The following is a 19,583-nucleotide window of genomic DNA, read 5'->3' on the forward strand; positions in this document are numbered from 1 at the left end:
CCAAAGGCGAACTTTATTTTGGGTGTAAAGTCAAGACCAAACAAGGGCCTGGGTCCCATATATCTGTTGTTTATCATGATCTAGGCTCCCCACTTCCTTCTCACTTTGTGGAGAAATGCCACACGCCATATGCCATTGCTAAATTTACTAAAATTACTCTTTTGACTAAATGATTTCTTACAAAAATTACATGTGAATTTCTTCAACAGTAGGAATAGAGAAATGTGTTTTTAAACTACAGCTTTCATTAAAAGTTTTTTTGCAAAAATTAAAAGTGAAATTTTTTTCATCTGTATTAGTAGAGATATGCGTTTTTAAATTACTGTGACGAATAAATGTTGTTTTTTTTTTTTTGACAACATGAATATTTAAATGGTGAAAGACTCCTGACAAAAAACACATGAGTGAATAAGAAGATGAGAAGATATGACATTCCTTTCTGTAACAGGTTTTTCTGTAATTTGCAAGCATGTTTCTTTAAAAGTAAAAGTGTTGAAATCATCATATTCTTCATTGAAGACAATCACAAATGCACTTATATTTTAATTTATTGCAAATCACACATTTTGATGTCTGTAAAATACTTCCGGTAATTCTTTCTTCCACATCATCGATAACTTCTTCAATAAGATCCTAAAACAAAAATGTAGCTGTCGAGTTAAAAATCTATCGTAAAAATTTGTTATTTTAAATAATGCCAACTACAAATTGAACACTTTATACTTTAATATTAAATATCTTATGTTCATATTTAAGCAAGCACTTTATATTTGTTTCAAAGTAGCATCATTTATATTAGCAGTTAAAATACAGAGGACAAAATGTAACACAATCAAACTATATGCTACATAGCGCAGAAATTAAAACTGGTCAGTCAACAGGCAATTTCATAATACCAAATAAAAAAAAATTTTTTTTTAATTTACTGTAGTTTAATTCTGTTAATATTAACTGAAAATAGAACCCTGTAAATAAGTGTAGATATTTTCCAAACTCATCCCCAGATTAAGTGATTGGTCATTACATTTGTTCTTAAAACATCAAAGACAGCGAAGAGTAATAAAATTGGTTTTATCATTTTTATTAGATATTCATCTACTGGAAGAATTGAATGAAATGAAAAATAAGAGAAAACAGGCTTAGTACTGGATGGGTGAGTCAAGTAAATAATGAAAGAATTATATACTGAAGATCCAAAAATTATATTAATTGACCATGAAAATGTCAAACAAATTATTTTAATTTCTCTTTAATACATTCTGATGCACAAAAATGAGAGTGCCATGAGAAAAGCAGTGTAATAATTGTATGTTATTTATCTACAAGATTGAGCTACACATTTCTAGAGAAATGTTATCATCGTGTTTCTAAATCACATATATTCAGATACATATCATAAGTTTTTAATGCAATTTATAACCTGCTGAGAAATTTCTTAAAATATTTTTAAATGTGTTTTGATTTTAAGAGAACTCTATGAGCAACAACGTTAGATCTTTAAAAACATATAGAGTAAAAAACGATTTAATAATTCATCATATTTGCATAGCCAGAAGGTAAGAAATACTTACGTATTTTTTTGTGAAATTATATAAGCTCACCGGTGATGGAGTCAGACTTTCTAATTAGCAAAACGGGAAATTAGTTGTGAACAACAAGAGACAGATATTCAGTATTATTCTGGAGGCGAAATACTTGGAAGTATTCTGAAACAAGTTTAATAAAAACATTTAACATATTCTTGGAAATAGGCAGATTTCAATGTGCTTGTGTTTTTTCAATTGAAATCATATCCTACATATAAATGATATTTTTGATTAAATTTGATGTACTGGTCTTGATTGTTCAATTGTAGAAGGTTCTCGTAAACTTTCTATAAGAAGAGATACTCTCATATTTTTTTGTTAAATTTTTCACTTTTCCACAACGGCTTCTTTGTGACACAGATAATTAATGCAGTTTGGCTTTACCAGAAACAGTGTAATAAATTTAGATGTTTAGTTAATCGTATGCTTCTCATGAAATTTTCATGCAAAAAATCTGTGATGTGTTTATTAATGGTTGGTTGATAATGGCATATGTGAGGCTGTAGTTTTATAAGCTTTTCATGTCAAATGTTACTATGTCAGATTAATTAAAAGGAGAAGAAGCTTGTCAATATTTTACTGGCATCTTAACTTTTGAATTATCTTTTTACATCTGAAAATTTTTTGATTCTGTAAAAATTAAATTCTCTTCTTTTATACAAGTTAATACTTAAAAAAACTTGCAATAATCTTTGTTTAATTTAGCATCTATACCCATTACATACCACGTAATTATAATTATACCATTATAATTTAGTCTATATACCCAGTGAATACTTTTCTTATGAAAAATATTGTATCATTTTTAGTAATAAAAAATGATGACCTCTACTGTTATTGTCTACTCATGTATATTTTTTGGAGATTAAGAAATTCATTTGTATCATAAACTTTGGTTTTCATGTGGTATTAGTTATAAATATAGATTATTTGTATAAAAAGTCATTTCCAGACATAACCGACACATATTAGTGCTTTAAAACACGCTTTGATAGTCACACTATTAATATTACTTTTTTTTTGCAGAGTTTGGATCCACAAACTAGTGATTCAGTTTTGGAAGAAAATCCATTATCTTTGCCCATTAAAAAAGAAAAAATGCATGAATCTGTGGAAGAAGAAGATTCTTTTGTACATCTTTCTAAGACAGATGATGGTCTGACAATATTTAAACAAGTAAGCTATTTTCTTCTTATCTTGTTTTAAGTTAAAAACATAAAACCTAGTTATTGTAAGAATTCTTAATTATTCTATTCATTATGATATTTTTATTTGCTGTTTGTTGCTCACATATAATCATTTTGCATTTATGTCTAGCTTGAGATATTTTGATTTATGGTGTAAAAAACATTTTAGTAGAGTATAGGACGGTAAATAGCTTTGTTTAACCGATTGCATCTAACATTTTGTACAACAATACGTAACAAATAAAATACAGTAAGCAGGTGCCTCACGCCTTAAATGAAGGTGACTAACATAGTCATTTTATACCCACATTTAACATTGTTTATAAAAATGTTCTATAACAGTACAAAGCCATCCTTGCCTTTATGAACCTTGTTTAGTTTGTTACAGAAACTTTGTTATAGGTTTTGATAATCCTTATTCTATGACATTTTGTTTCCAAACAAGGTTGATGTGTTTTTTTATATTTACACCAACAACCTGTTTCTTTTACCAAACCATTTAGATTGTGGTTAAGATCATTTTTGTATTGATCTATTAATTTACTGCAAATGCCTACAATATTTCACTCTTCTGGAACTATCATGTGTGATTATATATTGAAAGGTTCCAGTTGAATATTATTATAGAAGTACTCACATGAATGAGTTATTTCTATGAAAACCAATTTGTTTTATCATTGTAAGAAAAGTAGATATATTTTTAATATTTGTTAATTATATAAAGATAATAAATTATTATTATTATTTTATGTTTTGCTGCAGAGTATGGATGCACAAACTGATAGTTCATTTTTTGATGAAGATCCATTATCTTTGAGTATTAAAAAAGAAATAAAGCATGAAACAGAGCGAACAGAACATTTGATTGCTCCTGTTGCTATGACAGATGATAAACCGACAACATCTAGACAAGTAAGATATTTTCATTTACTTTTTGATGGTTTACCTAATATTTAGCATTCTAGTTTAACACTAGATATTTTGATTAAAAGCTTAAAAAAGTGATACCAAACTGTATGTGAAATGATAAAACAGTATGTATAGGATTGTACGATTGACAAGTCACTCCTGAAAACTCGTGGCTTTTGATAAAGAATAAACATTCCGAGCGAGGTTTTATATAAGGTCTCTTGTTTCTTTCTTCGTAGTGCCAAAATATACTGTTCCTCATCACACAAAAAACCTACTGAAATGCAGCTGATATATTCTTGCAAGTAAATTTATAATCTATTCACAGAAACCAGTTTTATGAAGAACATTGTTGTCCTCAGAGAAACTACTTCATTGTGTCTCTTATGGTACTGTAAATGTGGCACAGCCATAACAAATTCTGTAACATATCAAACTGTTTACTACCTCCCAACAGACAGCATGTTATATTATTGCTGTTAAAACATCCATAAAACATAGAAATGAATAAACATAAGAAATATTGTACTTCTTAATACCATTCTTATTGATCTTTGATAACAGCCATGAGGCTACTCTTCCAGGATCTATAATTCATGCATAGTTTTTAGTATGGTATTTATGAGGGTTCCTTGTGATTTTTAATGTGGTTTTATGCCATTTCTCTAGGATTTTTCAGTATTCCTTGATTAGAATCTTTTTTTCATGTGTTTTAAATTATAATCGGTAATTATAATAAAATGATTATACAATAGTAATAATAGTACTGCATGATATAAATCTGAAAATTAGTAGAATGTATTGATATGCCACTATTTTTTAGCAAAAAAATTGCTTTTTTGAAGCCATGGTGTGCATCAGCTTACTCAAAACAATTTCTTAGAGTTTCTTTGCACAGATAATTTTAGAAAACTTCTGTTTTAAGTACATGAACCAGGAGTATTTTCAATGTCCTTGACGAAATTGTTCATTAATCCTAGTTTGATATGTAACAGAGGTAGATTCACATTTTTAGGCTTTTCTTTTCTAATAAATGGTTTTCTGTCCCTACTATCCCATTCACACAATAAACAACAGTAGTTTATGTAACCAAGCCGCAAACCAAGAATAAATGCAATCACTTTCAAATCACCACAAATACTACATTTATATACTGCTTATTGAAGCTTTTCCAATATAGATTTAATATTTTTATAAGTTTCTTTCATAGTGGCAGAGTGGGCCACAGGTACTGACGGGAATTTATTGCCATTATGCAGAAGCCGGCTTTTAAACTAACTTCAGAGGAATCTATGAACAAGTGCCATTCTGTTGGGTTATGTTCATTACAAAGTGGCTGCATAAGAGAAGAAATGTCATTACAAAACGCTAAGGCATTTTCTTCAGAAAAAAAACTTTAAATTCAGAATGATGATTACGATAAGTGCTACATTTCTTTGTATTCCTTTGAAGAAGATTCCATCTTTTTTGCCGGGAAGCAAGCATTCCAGACTGTTTTTTTGATACTTTAAATCTTTTATGAGTTCGTTAAGATTTACTTTAATCAGTAAATGAGGCTCAGATGAAATGCTTTTTTCATAAGTTGTATCACCAGAATCTGTTTATTTCTTTCTTACTTCCACCAGACTCTGAGCTCCCTTCATCTAATGTCACATGTTCTGGAGACTTTGGTGTTGTCAATTCTTTGCAGTATGGATCTGTTCTCATTGCGGATTGTAAGTTTGATTATAACACTCTATGTTTTGATTTTGATGTAATCCCTTTAATGTTTGCTAAGCAGAAATAACAGTCAGAAGAGTGATTTTTGGGTTCCTCCAAATCATAGGGATAGCAATGGCATGTGGCGTTTGACATTTTTCCACACAGTGAGAAACCTAGAACATGATAAACAACAGATATATGGGACCCAGGCCCTTGTTTTCAAGTTCAAGAAAGTAAAGTGATTTAACTAACATAATACAGATTGCTCTCCAGTATCTTAACATCAATTTTTTTTCATGAAAATATTTTTGAAAACCCTATTCAATAATTTGGAAAACTGCTGCCAGTGAACATTGCATTAATAATTTTTTAATCCATAAATTTGCAAAAAAGTAGAAGTTACATTTTGCACAAAACCCCTCAAAGAATGATAACGAGATAGAGATCTAAAAGTACTCGAGTAAAACTCAAAATTATAAATATAATTTATTTTTTAATGATTTCTCAATTTAAGTTGAAGCTTAACAGATAATCATATAAACACATCACGAGATAACTGAATTTTAATGAGTGGTAGTATTTTAAATCTAGTTTTAAAATAACTATTTTTTCTTACTTAGTTTTGTTAGAACCAAGGGTTTTACAGAATTGTAAAACAGCTTATACTAACAATGCTGAACATGTGCCTCACCTCATCCAGTGAGGTGATTGCAGATTTTTCCTTCCCTTTTATTCAACTGAGTTTTGTAAACAATAAACTAACCCGTGGTACAATGATATGTTGTACTATACAATTCCTTAAAAAATCAGGTTTTCTTTAAATTTGTATTTCTAAATTCCCTGCCCTTGCAGATCTGAAATAAAAGTAGCTATAAGACTCCATTGAATGAAAGCAACATGTAAGTGGCATCAGCCACAATAATTACTTTATTCAAATTAATAATACTCACTATACAATTAGTTCCTTTCAAGGTGTCACTAGTAGGGTGGATTTACATTTTAGTAGGTTTGACATATAAATTTACAAAGAAGTATGATTAGCTCACAGAAGAAAGTAACGGAATACAACTTCACTTTTAAATTTCTTAAGGAGGCTCATCATGGGATTCTTTTATCATGAGATTGATTTTGCAAATTCAAGTGCCAAATATCTCATGTAATGTTGCCAATAACGATGGTCAACATGATTTTTGTCTCATGAGTACCAATAGGTGTATTTAATGCAATTCTTTATCCTGTTTTCAAATATGTATTCATAATTTCTCCATTACCTACAGCTTCTTTGTTATTTTAATTTGTATAAATATTTAAAAATTTTTTTTTCATTGTCAACTAAAAGATCCTAGAGAATTATAAATATGATTGAACCAAATGAGCTAACTCAAAGAGTAGTGTTGTTATTGTTGTGTAGATTTAGACGTGTATAAATATGTACAAATGTTACCTAGTGCAGCATGCATTCATCAGAACAATGCCAGTTGTGAGATAGTGAACCAGGAAACATGTCATTGTAAGTGCTTTGTGTGTTACATATTTACAATTTTATTTCTTTTAATTAGTCGTTAGTTACAAAATGCCTAGAGTTTTTTTAAATCTTTTAACTTCTTTTTTTATGTATGTGGTGAAGTAGTGCTCTAGTCCCAAAGGCGAACTTTATTTTGGGTGTAAAGTCAAGACCAAACAAGGGCCTGGGTCCCATATATCTGTTGTTTATCATGATCTAGGCTCCCCACTTCCTTCTCACTTTGTGGAGAAATGCCACACGCCATATGCCATTGCTAAATTTACTAAAATTACTCTTTTGACTAAATGATTTCTTACAAAAATTACATGTGAATTTCTTCAACAGTAGGAATAGAGAAATGTGTTTTTAAACTACAGCTTTCATTAAAAGTTTTTTTGCAAAAATTAAAAGTGAAATTTTTTTCATCTGTATTAGTAGAGATATGCGTTTTTAAATTACTGTGACGAATAAATGTTGTTTTTTTTTTTTTGACAACATGAATATTTAAATGGTGAAAGACTCCTGACAAAAAACACATGAGTGAATAAGAAGATGAGAAGATATGACATTCCTTTCTGTAACAGGTTTTTCTGTAATTTGCAAGCATGTTTCTTTAAAAGTAAAAGTGTTGAAATCATCATATTCTTCATTGAAGACAATCACAAATGCACTTATATTTTAATTTATTGCAAATCACACATTTTGATGTCTGTAAAATACTTCCGGTAATTCTTTCTTCCACATCATCGATAACTTCTTCAATAAGATCCTAAAACAAAAATGTAGCTGTCGAGTTAAAAATCTATCGTAAAAATTTGTTATTTTAAATAATGCCAACTACAAATTGAACACTTTATACTTTAATATTAAATATCTTATGTTCATATTTAAGCAAGCACTTTATATTTGTTTCAAAGTAGCATCATTTATATTAGCAGTTAAAATACAGAGGACAAAATGTAACACAATCAAACTATATGCTACATAGCGCAGAAATTAAAACTGGTCAGTCAACAGGCAATTTCATAATACCAAATAAAAAAAAATTTTTTTTTAATTTACTGTAGTTTAATTCTGTTAATATTAACTGAAAATAGAACCCTGTAAATAAGTGTAGATATTTTCCAAACTCATCCCCAGATTAAGTGATTGGTCATTACATTTGTTCTTAAAACATCAAAGACAGCGAAGAGTAATAAAATTGGTTTTATCATTTTTATTAGATATTCATCTACTGGAAGAATTGAATGAAATGAAAAATAAGAGAAAACAGGCTTAGTACTGGATGGGTGAGTCAAGTAAATAATGAAAGAATTATATACTGAAGATCCAAAAATTATATTAATTGACCATGAAAATGTCAAACAAATTATTTTAATTTCTCTTTAATACATTCTGATGCACAAAAATGAGAGTGCCATGAGAAAAGCAGTGTAATAATTGTATGTTATTTATCTACAAGATTGAGCTACACATTTCTAGAGAAATGTTATCATCGTGTTTCTAAATCACATATATTCAGATACATATCATAAGTTTTTAATGCAATTTATAACCTGCTGAGAAATTTCTTAAAATATTTTTAAATGTGTTTTGATTTTAAGAGAACTCTATGAGCAACAACGTTAGATCTTTAAAAACATATAGAGTAAAAAACGATTTAATAATTCATCATATTTGCATAGCCAGAAGGTAAGAAATACTTACGTATTTTTTTGTGAAATTATATAAGCTCACCGGTGATGGAGTCAGACTTTCTAATTAGCAAAACGGGAAATTAGTTGTGAACAACAAGAGACAGATATTCAGTATTATTCTGGAGGCGAAATACTTGGAAGTATTCTGAAACAAGTTTAATAAAAACATTTAACATATTCTTGGAAATAGGCAGATTTCAATGTGCTTGTGTTTTTTCAATTGAAATCATATCCTACATATAAATGATATTTTTGATTAAATTTGATGTACTGGTCTTGATTGTTCAATTGTAGAAGGTTCTCGTAAACTTTCTATAAGAAGAGATACTCTCATATTTTTTTGTTAAATTTTTCACTTTTCCACAACGGCTTCTTTGTGACACAGATAATTAATGCAGTTTGGCTTTACCAGAAACAGTGTAATAAATTTAGATGTTTAGTTAATCGTATGCTTCTCATGAAATTTTCATGCAAAAAATCTGTGATGTGTTTATTAATGGTTGGTTGATAATGGCATATGTGAGGCTGTAGTTTTATAAGCTTTTCATGTCAAATGTTACTATGTCAGATTAATTAAAAGGAGAAGAAGCTTGTCAATATTTTACTGGCATCTTAACTTTTGAATTATCTTTTTACATCTGAAAATTTTTTGATTCTGTAAAAATTAAATTCTCTTCTTTTATACAAGTTAATACTTAAAAAAACTTGCAATAATCTTTGTTTAATTTAGCATCTATACCCATTACATACCACGTAATTATAATTATACCATTATAATTTAGTCTATATACCCAGTGAATACTTTTCTTATGAAAAATATTGTATCATTTTTAGTAATAAAAAATGATGACCTCTACTGTTATTGTCTACTCATGTATATTTTTTGGAGATTAAGAAATTCATTTGTATCATAAACTTTGGTTTTCATGTGGTATTAGTTATAAATATAGATTATTTGTATAAAAAGTCATTTCCAGACATAACCGACACATATTAGTGCTTTAAAACACGCTTTGATAGTCACACTATTAATATTACTTTTTTTTTGCAGAGTTTGGATCCACAAACTAGTGATTCAGTTTTGGAAGAAAATCCATTATCTTTGCCCATTAAAAAAGAAAAAATGCATGAATCTGTGGAAGAAGAAGATTCTTTTGTACATCTTTCTAAGACAGATGATGGTCTGACAATATTTAAACAAGTAAGCTATTTTCTTCTTATCTTGTTTTAAGTTAAAAACATAAAACCTAGTTATTGTAAGAATTCTTAATTATTCTATTCATTATGATATTTTTATTTGCTGTTTGTTGCTCACATATAATCATTTTGCATTTATGTCTAGCTTGAGATATTTTGATTTATGGTGTAAAAAACATTTTAGTAGAGTATAGGACGGTAAATAGCTTTGTTTAACCGATTGCATCTAACATTTTGTACAACAATACGTAACAAATAAAATACAGTAAGCAGGTGCCTCACGCCTTAAATGAAGGTGACTAACATAGTCATTTTATACCCACATTTAACATTGTTTATAAAAATGTTCTATAACAGTACAAAGCCATCCTTGCCTTTATGAACCTTGTTTAGTTTGTTACAGAAACTTTGTTATAGGTTTTGATAATCCTTATTCTATGACATTTTGTTTCCAAACAAGGTTGATGTGTTTTTTTATATTTACACCAACAACCTGTTTCTTTTACCAAACCATTTAGATTGTGGTTAAGATCATTTTTGTATTGATCTATTAATTTACTGCAAATGCCTACAATATTTCACTCTTCTGGAACTATCATGTGTGATTATATATTGAAAGGTTCCAGTTGAATATTATTATAGAAGTACTCACATGAATGAGTTATTTCTATGAAAACCAATTTGTTTTATCATTGTAAGAAAAGTAGATATATTTTTAATATTTGTTAATTATATAAAGATAATAAATTATTATTATTATTTTATGTTTTGCTGCAGAGTATGGATGCACAAACTGATAGTTCATTTTTTGATGAAGATCCATTATCTTTGAGTATTAAAAAAGAAATAAAGCATGAAACAGAGCGAACAGAACATTTGATTGCTCCTGTTGCTATGACAGATGATAAACCGACAACATCTAGACAAGTAAGATATTTTCATTTACTTTTTGATGGTTTACCTAATATTTAGCATTCTAGTTTAACACTAGATATTTTGATTAAAAGCTTAAAAAAGTGATACCAAACTGTATGTGAAATGATAAAACAGTATGTATAGGATTGTACGATTGACAAGTCACTCCTGAAAACTCGTGGCTTTTGATAAAGAATAAACATTCCGAGCGAGGTTTTATATAAGGTCTCTTGTTTCTTTCTTCGTAGTGCCAAAATATACTGTTCCTCATCACACAAAAAACCTACTGAAATGCAGCTGATATATTCTTGCAAGTAAATTTATAATCTATTCACAGAAACCAGTTTTATGAAGAACATTGTTGTCCTCAGAGAAACTACTTCATTGTGTCTCTTATGGTACTGTAAATGTGGCACAGCCATAACAAATTCTGTAACATATCAAACTGTTTACTACCTCCCAACAGACAGCATGTTATATTATTGCTGTTAAAACATCCATAAAACATAGAAATGAATAAACATAAGAAATATTGTACTTCTTAATACCATTCTTATTGATCTTTGATAACAGCCATGAGGCTACTCTTCCAGGATCTATAATTCATGCATAGTTTTTAGTATGGTATTTATGAGGGTTCCTTGTGATTTTTAATGTGGTTTTATGCCATTTCTCTAGGATTTTTCAGTATTCCTTGATTAGAATCTTTTTTTCATGTGTTTTAAATTATAATCGGTAATTATAATAAAATGATTATACAATAGTAATAATAGTACTGCATGATATAAATCTGAAAATTAGTAGAATGTATTGATATGCCACTATTTTTTAGCAAAAAAATTGCTTTTTTGAAGCCATGGTGTGCATCAGCTTACTCAAAACAATTTCTTAGAGTTTCTTTGCACAGATAATTTTAGAAAACTTCTGTTTTAAGTACATGAACCAGGAGTATTTTCAATGTCCTTGACGAAATTGTTCATTAATCCTAGTTTGATATGTAACAGAGGTAGATTCACATTTTTAGGCTTTTCTTTTCTAATAAATGGTTTTCTGTCCCTACTATCCCATTCACACAATAAACAACAGTAGTTTATGTAACCAAGCCGCAAACCAAGAATAAATGCAATCACTTTCAAATCACCACAAATACTACATTTATATACTGCTTATTGAAGCTTTTCCAATATAGATTTAATATTTTTATAAGTTTCTTTCATAGTGGCAGAGTGGGCCACAGGTACTGACGGGAATTTATTGCCATTATGCAGAAGCCGGCTTTTAAACTAACTTCAGAGGAATCTATGAACAAGTGCCATTCTGTTGGGTTATGTTCATTACAAAGTGGCTGCATAAGAGAAGAAATGTCATTACAAAACGCTAAGGCATTTTCTTCAGAAAAAAAACTTTAAATTCAGAATGATGATTACGATAAGTGCTACATTTCTTTGTATTCCTTTGAAGAAGATTCCATCTTTTTTGCCGGGAAGCAAGCATTCCAGACTGTTTTTTTGATACTTTAAATCTTTTATGAGTTCGTTAAGATTTACTTTAATCAGTAAATGAGGCTCAGATGAAATGCTTTTTTCATAAGTTGTATCACCAGAATCTGTTTATTTCTTTCTTACTTCCACCAGACTCTGAGCTCCCTTCATCTAATGTCACATGTTCTGGAGACTTTGGTGTTGTCAATTCTTTGCAGTATGGATCTGTTCTCATTGCGGATTGTAAGTTTGATTATAACACTCTATGTTTTGATTTTGATGTAATCCCTTTAATGTTTGCTAAGCAGAAATAACAGTCAGAAGAGTGATTTTTGGGTTCCTCCAAATCATAGGGATAGCAATGGCATGTGGCGTTTGACATTTTTCCACACAGTGAGAAACCTAGAACATGATAAACAACAGATATATGGGACCCAGGCCCTTGTTTTCAAGTTCAAGAAAGTAAAGTGATTTAACTAACATAATACAGATTGCTCTCCAGTATCTTAACATCAATTTTTTTTCATGAAAATATTTTTGAAAACCCTATTCAATAATTTGGAAAACTGCTGCCAGTGAACATTGCATTAATAATTTTTTAATCCATAAATTTGCAAAAAAGTAGAAGTTACATTTTGCACAAAACCCCTCAAAGAATGATAACGAGATAGAGATCTAAAAGTACTCGAGTAAAACTCAAAATTATAAATATAATTTATTTTTTAATGATTTCTCAATTTAAGTTGAAGCTTAACAGATAATCATATAAACACATCACGAGATAACTGAATTTTAATGAGTGGTAGTATTTTAAATCTAGTTTTAAAATAACTATTTTTTCTTACTTAGTTTTGTTAGAACCAAGGGTTTTACAGAATTGTAAAACAGCTTATACTAACAATGCTGAACATGTGCCTCACCTCATCCAGTGAGGTGATTGCAGATTTTTCCTTCCCTTTTATTCAACTGAGTTTTGTAAACAATAAACTAACCCGTGGTACAATGATATGTTGTACTATACAATTCCTTAAAAAATCAGGTTTTCTTTAAATTTGTATTTCTAAATTCCCTGCCCTTGCAGATCTGAAATCGCCATAAAAGTAGCTATAAGACTCCATTGAATGAAAGCAACATGTAAGTGGCATCAGCCACAATAATTACTTTATTCAAATTAATAATACTCACTATACAATTAGTTCCTTTCAAGGTGTCACTAGTAGGGTGGATTTACATTTTAGTAGGTTTGACATATAAATTTACAAAGAAGTATGATTAGCTCACAGAAGAAAGTAACGGAATACAACTTCACTTTTAAATTTCTTAAGGAGGCTCATCATGGGATTCTTTTATCATGAGATTGATTTTGCAAATTCAAGTGCCAAATATCTCATGTAATGTTGCCAATAACGATGGTCAACATGATTTTTGTCTCATGAGTACCAATAGGTGTATTTAATGCAATTCTTTATCCTGTTTTCAAATATGTATTCATAATTTCTCCATTACCTACAGCTTCTTTGTTATTTTAATTTGTATAAATATTTAAAAATTTTTTTTTCATTGTCAACTAAAAGATCCTAGAGAATTATAAATATGATTGAACCAAATGAGCTAACTCAAAGAGTAGTGTTGTTATTGTTGTGTAGATTTAGACGTGTATAAATATGTACAAATGTTACCTAGTGCAGCATGCATTCATCAGAACAATGCCAGTTGTGAGATAGTGAACCAGGAAACATGTCATTGTAAGTGCTTTGTGTGTTACATATTTACAATTTTATTTCTTTTAATTAGTCGTTAGTTACAAAATGCCTAGAGTTTTTTTAAATCTTGTTGTCCTCAGAGAAACTACTTCATTGTGTCTCTTATGGTACTGTAAATGTGGCACAGCCAGAAGAAATTGTTTTTTTACCTCCCAACAGACAGCATGTTGCATTATTGCTGTTGAAACATCCATAAAATATAGAAATGAATAAATGTAAGAAATATTGTACTTCTTAATACTTCATGTATAGTTTTTAGTGTGGTATTTATGTGTTTTCTGGGGGTTCCTTGGGATTTTTAATGTGGTTTTATGGGGTTTTTCAGTACTCATTGATTAGAACCTTTTTTTCATGTGTATTAAATTATAATTGGTAATTATAATAAAATGATTATTCAATATTAATATGACTATTGCATGATATAAATCTGAAAATTAGAATATATTTAAGTGCTATTTTTTAGCAAAGTATCAGCTTTCTCAAAACAAGGTTAATTTCTTAGTTTCTTTTCACAGGGAATTGAATTCATATTTAAATGGTAGTATAAATTAAATTTGTGCTTAAATAGTTGGCAGCTTTAAACATCCACTAGGAACTGTTGAAACCATTCCCAGTATTGAATTCACTTCGCACAGTCTCTGGCCAATAACTGTTGAATCGCTTTATATTGGACAAGACTGAGCTTATTACATGTTGCAGTTGTTTTTCTGTTAAGCTAACTTTTGCATGGATTTGTTAAGACTACATCACATAGTTGTCTATACGTCTTCATCAAGTACTTATGGTGTACCACTTCACTCATATTTCTTTACTGATCCAATCTCCCCAAAGTCTTCGATTAGTGTTCGTACGCTATATCGATTAGGAACCAGTATACCTGGAAATCTAATAAAATACTAATCTTTCACTGTCTGTATATACTCCTTATGCTTATGAAGATGTGTTAAATGAGAAATATTCACTGTTCCGTGTGCACATGGAAAGACAGCTTCAATCATATCTTCTTTAGTTGAGACACATATTCTTGTCGCAACATCCTGATCGGGTCATGGAAGCTACCTGCATTCAATACAGAATTACAAACCTTTGTAGAAAACATTACTCATATTAACACAGAATAAAATCCCTAAACCTATAATCATGTTTATGTTGGTATGTAGTTACTTTTCGAATGCACTGGATTATGAACTTCCTGTTAGAGCTCGCGCTTTAGAATGGTATATTTTCATCAAGTTAGATGGTACCAGTGAATTTAATTGACAGAATCTGATAACTGCTGAATATTTTGTCTACAAAGATGCTAATCTTGTTACCAAAATAGCTGTGAAAAAAATATGTGTGGCTTTGTGTGAGTTGTAAAGGGTGAGAAAAATTCAGTCTCCTTCTTTAAAAATTGACCATAAAATACAAACAACTTAGTGATTGATTTGCCCTGTTAACCAGTTTTAGAGATCTTAGCAATGAAATTTATATAATTTATTTATAAAGAGATGGTTTCATCATTACTCGAAATTTGATCAATATTGACTGTTGAAGAAAAATAAGTAACTTCTTAATAATCAACTAATTTTTTCTAAATGATGTGTTACTGAATTTGGATCTCAGGTGTTAATTACATGCTAAGATGCTATTGTACTGTTTTATCACATTGTTTGGCCAAAATTGTGCAAGAATGTTTCCCAAACATTGATACAATAAACTGTAGCTTTGATACTGCAATAAATCCACAATTGATCCGAAGTGATGTTCACTTTTTTTTTGTCTTCAGTCACTTGACTGGTTTGATGTAGCTCTCCAAGTTTCACTATGCAGTGCTAGTCATTTCATTTCGGTATACCCCTACATCCTACATCCCTAACAATTTGTTTTACATATTCCAAACATTGCCTGCCTACACAATTTTTTCCTTCTACCTGTACGTCCAATATTAAAGCGACTATTCCAGGATGCCTTAGTATGTGGCCTATAAGTCTGTCTCTTCTTTTAGGTATATTTTTCCAAATGCTTCTTTCTTCATCTATTTACCGCAACACCTCTTCATTTGTCACTTTATCCAGCCATTTGATTTTTAACATTTTCCTATAGCACACCATTTCAAAAGCTTCTTATCTTTTCTTCTCAGATACTCCAATTGTCAAAGTTTCATTTCCATATAAAGCGACACTCCAAATGTATACTATAAAAAATCTTTTCCTGTAATTTATATTAATTTTTAATGTAAAGAAATTATATTTCTGACGAAGGCTCGTTTCCCCTGTGTTATTTAGCATTTTATGTTGCTCCTGCTTAGTCAATCTTTAGTAATTCTACTTCCCAAATAACAAAATTCTTCTACCTCCATAATCTTTTCTCCTCCTATTTTCACATTCAGTGGTCCATCTTCGTTATTTTTACTACAATTCATTTCTTTCGTTTTGTTCTTGTTTATTTTCATGCAGTAGTTCTTGTATAGGACTTCATCCGTGCCGTTCATTGTTTCTTCTAAATCCTTTTTATTCTGAGCTAGAATTACTATCATCAGCAAATCGTAGCATCTTTATATTTTCACCTTGTACTGTTACTCCGGATCTAAATTGTTCTTTAACATCATTAATTGCTAGTTATATGTAAAGAATTAAATGTAACGGGGATAGGGAACATCCTTGTCGGACTTCCTTTCTTATTATAGCTTTATTCTTATGTTCTTCCATTATTATTGTTACTATTTGGTTCCTGTAAATGTTAGCAATCATTCTTCTATCTCTGTACTTGAACCCTAATTTTTTAAATTGCTGAACATTTTATTCCAGTCTACGTTATCAAATGGCTTTTCTAGGTCTTTAAATGCCAAGTATGTTAGTTTGTTTTTCTTTAATCTTTCTTCTACTGTTAATCTGAGGCCTAAAATTGCGTCACTTGTCCCTATACTTTTCCTGAAAAAACCAAATTGGTCTTCTCCTAACACTTCTTCCACTCTCCTCTCAATTCTTCTGTACAGAATTCTTGTTAAGTTTTACTGCGCAGTAATTCTACAGGTATTCCGTCTATTCCAGGAGCCTTTCTGCCATTCAAATCTTTTAATGCTTTCTTAAATTCAGATCTCAGTATTGCTTCTCCCCTTTCATCTTCTTTGACATCCACTTCTTCCTCTATAACATCATTTTCTAATTCATTTCCTCCGCATAACACTTCAATATATTCCACCCACTTGTCGACCTTTCCTTTCAAATTATAAATTCGTGTACCATCTTTGTTTAACACATTGGATTTTAATTTATGTACCCAAAAATTTTCCTTAACTTTCCTGTATGCTCCATCTATTTTACCAATGTTCATTTCTCTTTCCACTTCTGAACACATTTCTTTAATCCACTCTTCTTTTGCTAGTTTGCACTTCCTGTTTGTTGTATTTCTTAATTGTCGATAGTTCCTTTTTACTTTCTTCATCACTAGCATTCTTATATTTTCTACGTTCATCCATCAGTTGCAATATATCATCTGAAACCTAAGGATTTGTACCAGTTCTCTTTGTTCCACCTAAGTTCGCTTCTGCTGATTTTTAAGAATTTCCTTTTTAACATTCACCCATTCTTCTTTTACATTTTCTGCTTTATCTGAGACCTCTTGCAATGTCCTTTTCAAAAATCTTCTTTACCTCCTCTTCCTCAAGCTTCTCTAAATTCCACCGATTCTTCTGACACCTTTTCTTCAGGCTTTTAAACAACAATCTACATTTCATTATCACTAAATTATGGTCGCTATCAATGTCTGCTCCAGGGTAAGTTTTGCAATCACCGAGTTTATTTCTAAATCTTTGCTTAACCGTGATATAATCTATCATCAGATAGATTATATCTTGCAGTATTGCCTGGCTTTTTCCATGTGTATATTCTTCTACTATGATTTTTAAACTGGGTGTTGGCAATTACTAAATTATACTTCGTGCAAAACTCTATAAGTCGGTCCCCTCTTTCATTCCTATTGTCCAGCCCGTATTCACCCACTATATTTCCTTCCTTGCCTTTTCCAATGTTTGCATTCCAGTCTGCCAACTGTTATTTAATTTTCATCTCCTTTTAGGAGTTTAATTGCTTTGTCAATTTCTTTGTATACACACTACTTCATCATCATCGTAGGCGCTTGTTAACAATCATTGTCGGTTTAAGTTTTGATTTTATCCTTATTACAATGATTTTATCGCTATGCATTTTGAAATACTCTACTCTCTTCCCTGTTCTGTATCTTCTTGTTCGTAACAAAACCTACTCCTGCCTGCCCATTATATGAACCTGAGTCAATTATTCTAAAATCACCTGATTAAACGTCGTTTTGCTCTTCCCACCGAACCTCGCTATTTTTTACTACAGCTACATTTATCCTATCCATTTCCCTCTTTGAATTTTCTAACCTACCAACCTTTTTTAGACTTCTAACATTTCACGCCCTGACTCGTAGAATGTTATTTTTTTTATTTTCTGGTGACCCCTTCCTTAGTACTCCCTAGCCGGAGATTCGAACAGGGGACTAGTTTACCTCCGGAATATTTTACCAAGGAAGGCACCTCAATCATTGCTATACGAAAATGCAGAGAGCTACATTTTCTTGGAAAAAAGCAGCTGTAGTTTTCCATTGCTTTCAGCTGCGCAGTACTCAGAGGACTGAGTACTGCTGATATGACTGATAGGACTGAGTGATGTTGATATGACCATTTAAGTCGTCCTGACCTACACCCTTAACAACTACTGAAAGAGCTGCTGCCCTCATTCAGGAATCATTCCTTAGTCTGGCTCTCAAGAGATACCTCTCCGATATGATTGCACCTTCAGTCCAGCTACTCTGTATCACTGAGCACTCAAACCCCTGGCAAGACCTTGCTGAAACGGCAAGGTCTCATGATTTATAGAGAGAGATGTTCACTAGCTAACACTAAATGTCATTACTACGTGTTAATTAATTTTGTTATTTTTTTAAAGATCTATTTGTTGCTCATAGAGTTCTCTAAAATCAGAACACATTTAAGAATCATTTAAACAAGACAAATTATTTCTCAGCAGATTATAAATTGCATTTTAAAAACTTATGGTATGAATCTGAATATATGTGATTTAGAAACATGATAACATTTCTCGACAAATGTGTAGCTCACTCTTATAGGTAAGTAACATACAATTATTTCAGGTTTTATCTCAGCATACATTGCTTTTCTCGTGGCACTCTCATTTTTGTGTATTAGAATGTATTAAAGAGAAATTAAAATTCTTTGTTTGACATTTTCATGGTCAATTAATATAATTTTGGATCTTCAGTATATAATTCTTTCATTATTTACTTGACTCACCCAATTCTTTCATTATTTACTTGACTCACCCATCCAGTACTAAGCCTGTTTTCTCTTATTTTTCATTTCATTCAGTTCATCCAGTGCATGAAAATCTAATAAAAATGATAAACCGATCGTATTACTCTTCTGTGTGTTTGATTTTTTAAGAACAAATGTAATGCCCAATCACTTAATCTGGGGATGAGTTTGGAAAATATCTACACTTATTGCCAGGATTCTATTTTCAGTCAATATTAACAGAATTAAACTACAGTAAATTTAAAAAAATTTGTTTTTTTTTTATTTGGCATTATGAAATTACCTGTTGACTGACAAGTTTTAGT

The 19,583-nt window shown here is 30.4% G+C and overlaps 1 protein-coding gene across 1 annotated transcript in view; it reads left to right on the top strand.

Moving 5' to 3' along the window:
• Positions 1-19,583, top strand: part of LOC142332781 (uncharacterized) — a 34,183-nt gene that overhangs the window by 11,620 nt on the left and 2,980 nt on the right. Inside the window, exons 5-8 of the mRNA XM_075379397.1 lie at positions 2,613-2,762; positions 3,536-3,685; positions 9,636-9,785; positions 10,559-10,708. Of these exons, the coding sequence (XP_075235512.1) occupies positions 2,613-2,762; positions 3,536-3,685; positions 9,636-9,785; positions 10,559-10,708 (600 nt within the window). The remainder of the gene's footprint in view (positions 1-2,612; positions 2,763-3,535; positions 3,686-9,635; positions 9,786-10,558; positions 10,709-19,583) is intronic.

Source organism: Lycorma delicatula, chromosome 12 (assembly GCF_047948215.1).
Source record: "Lycorma delicatula isolate Av1 chromosome 12, ASM4794821v1, whole genome shotgun sequence".
Lineage (NCBI taxonomy): Eukaryota > Metazoa > Arthropoda > Insecta > Hemiptera > Fulgoridae > Lycorma > Lycorma delicatula.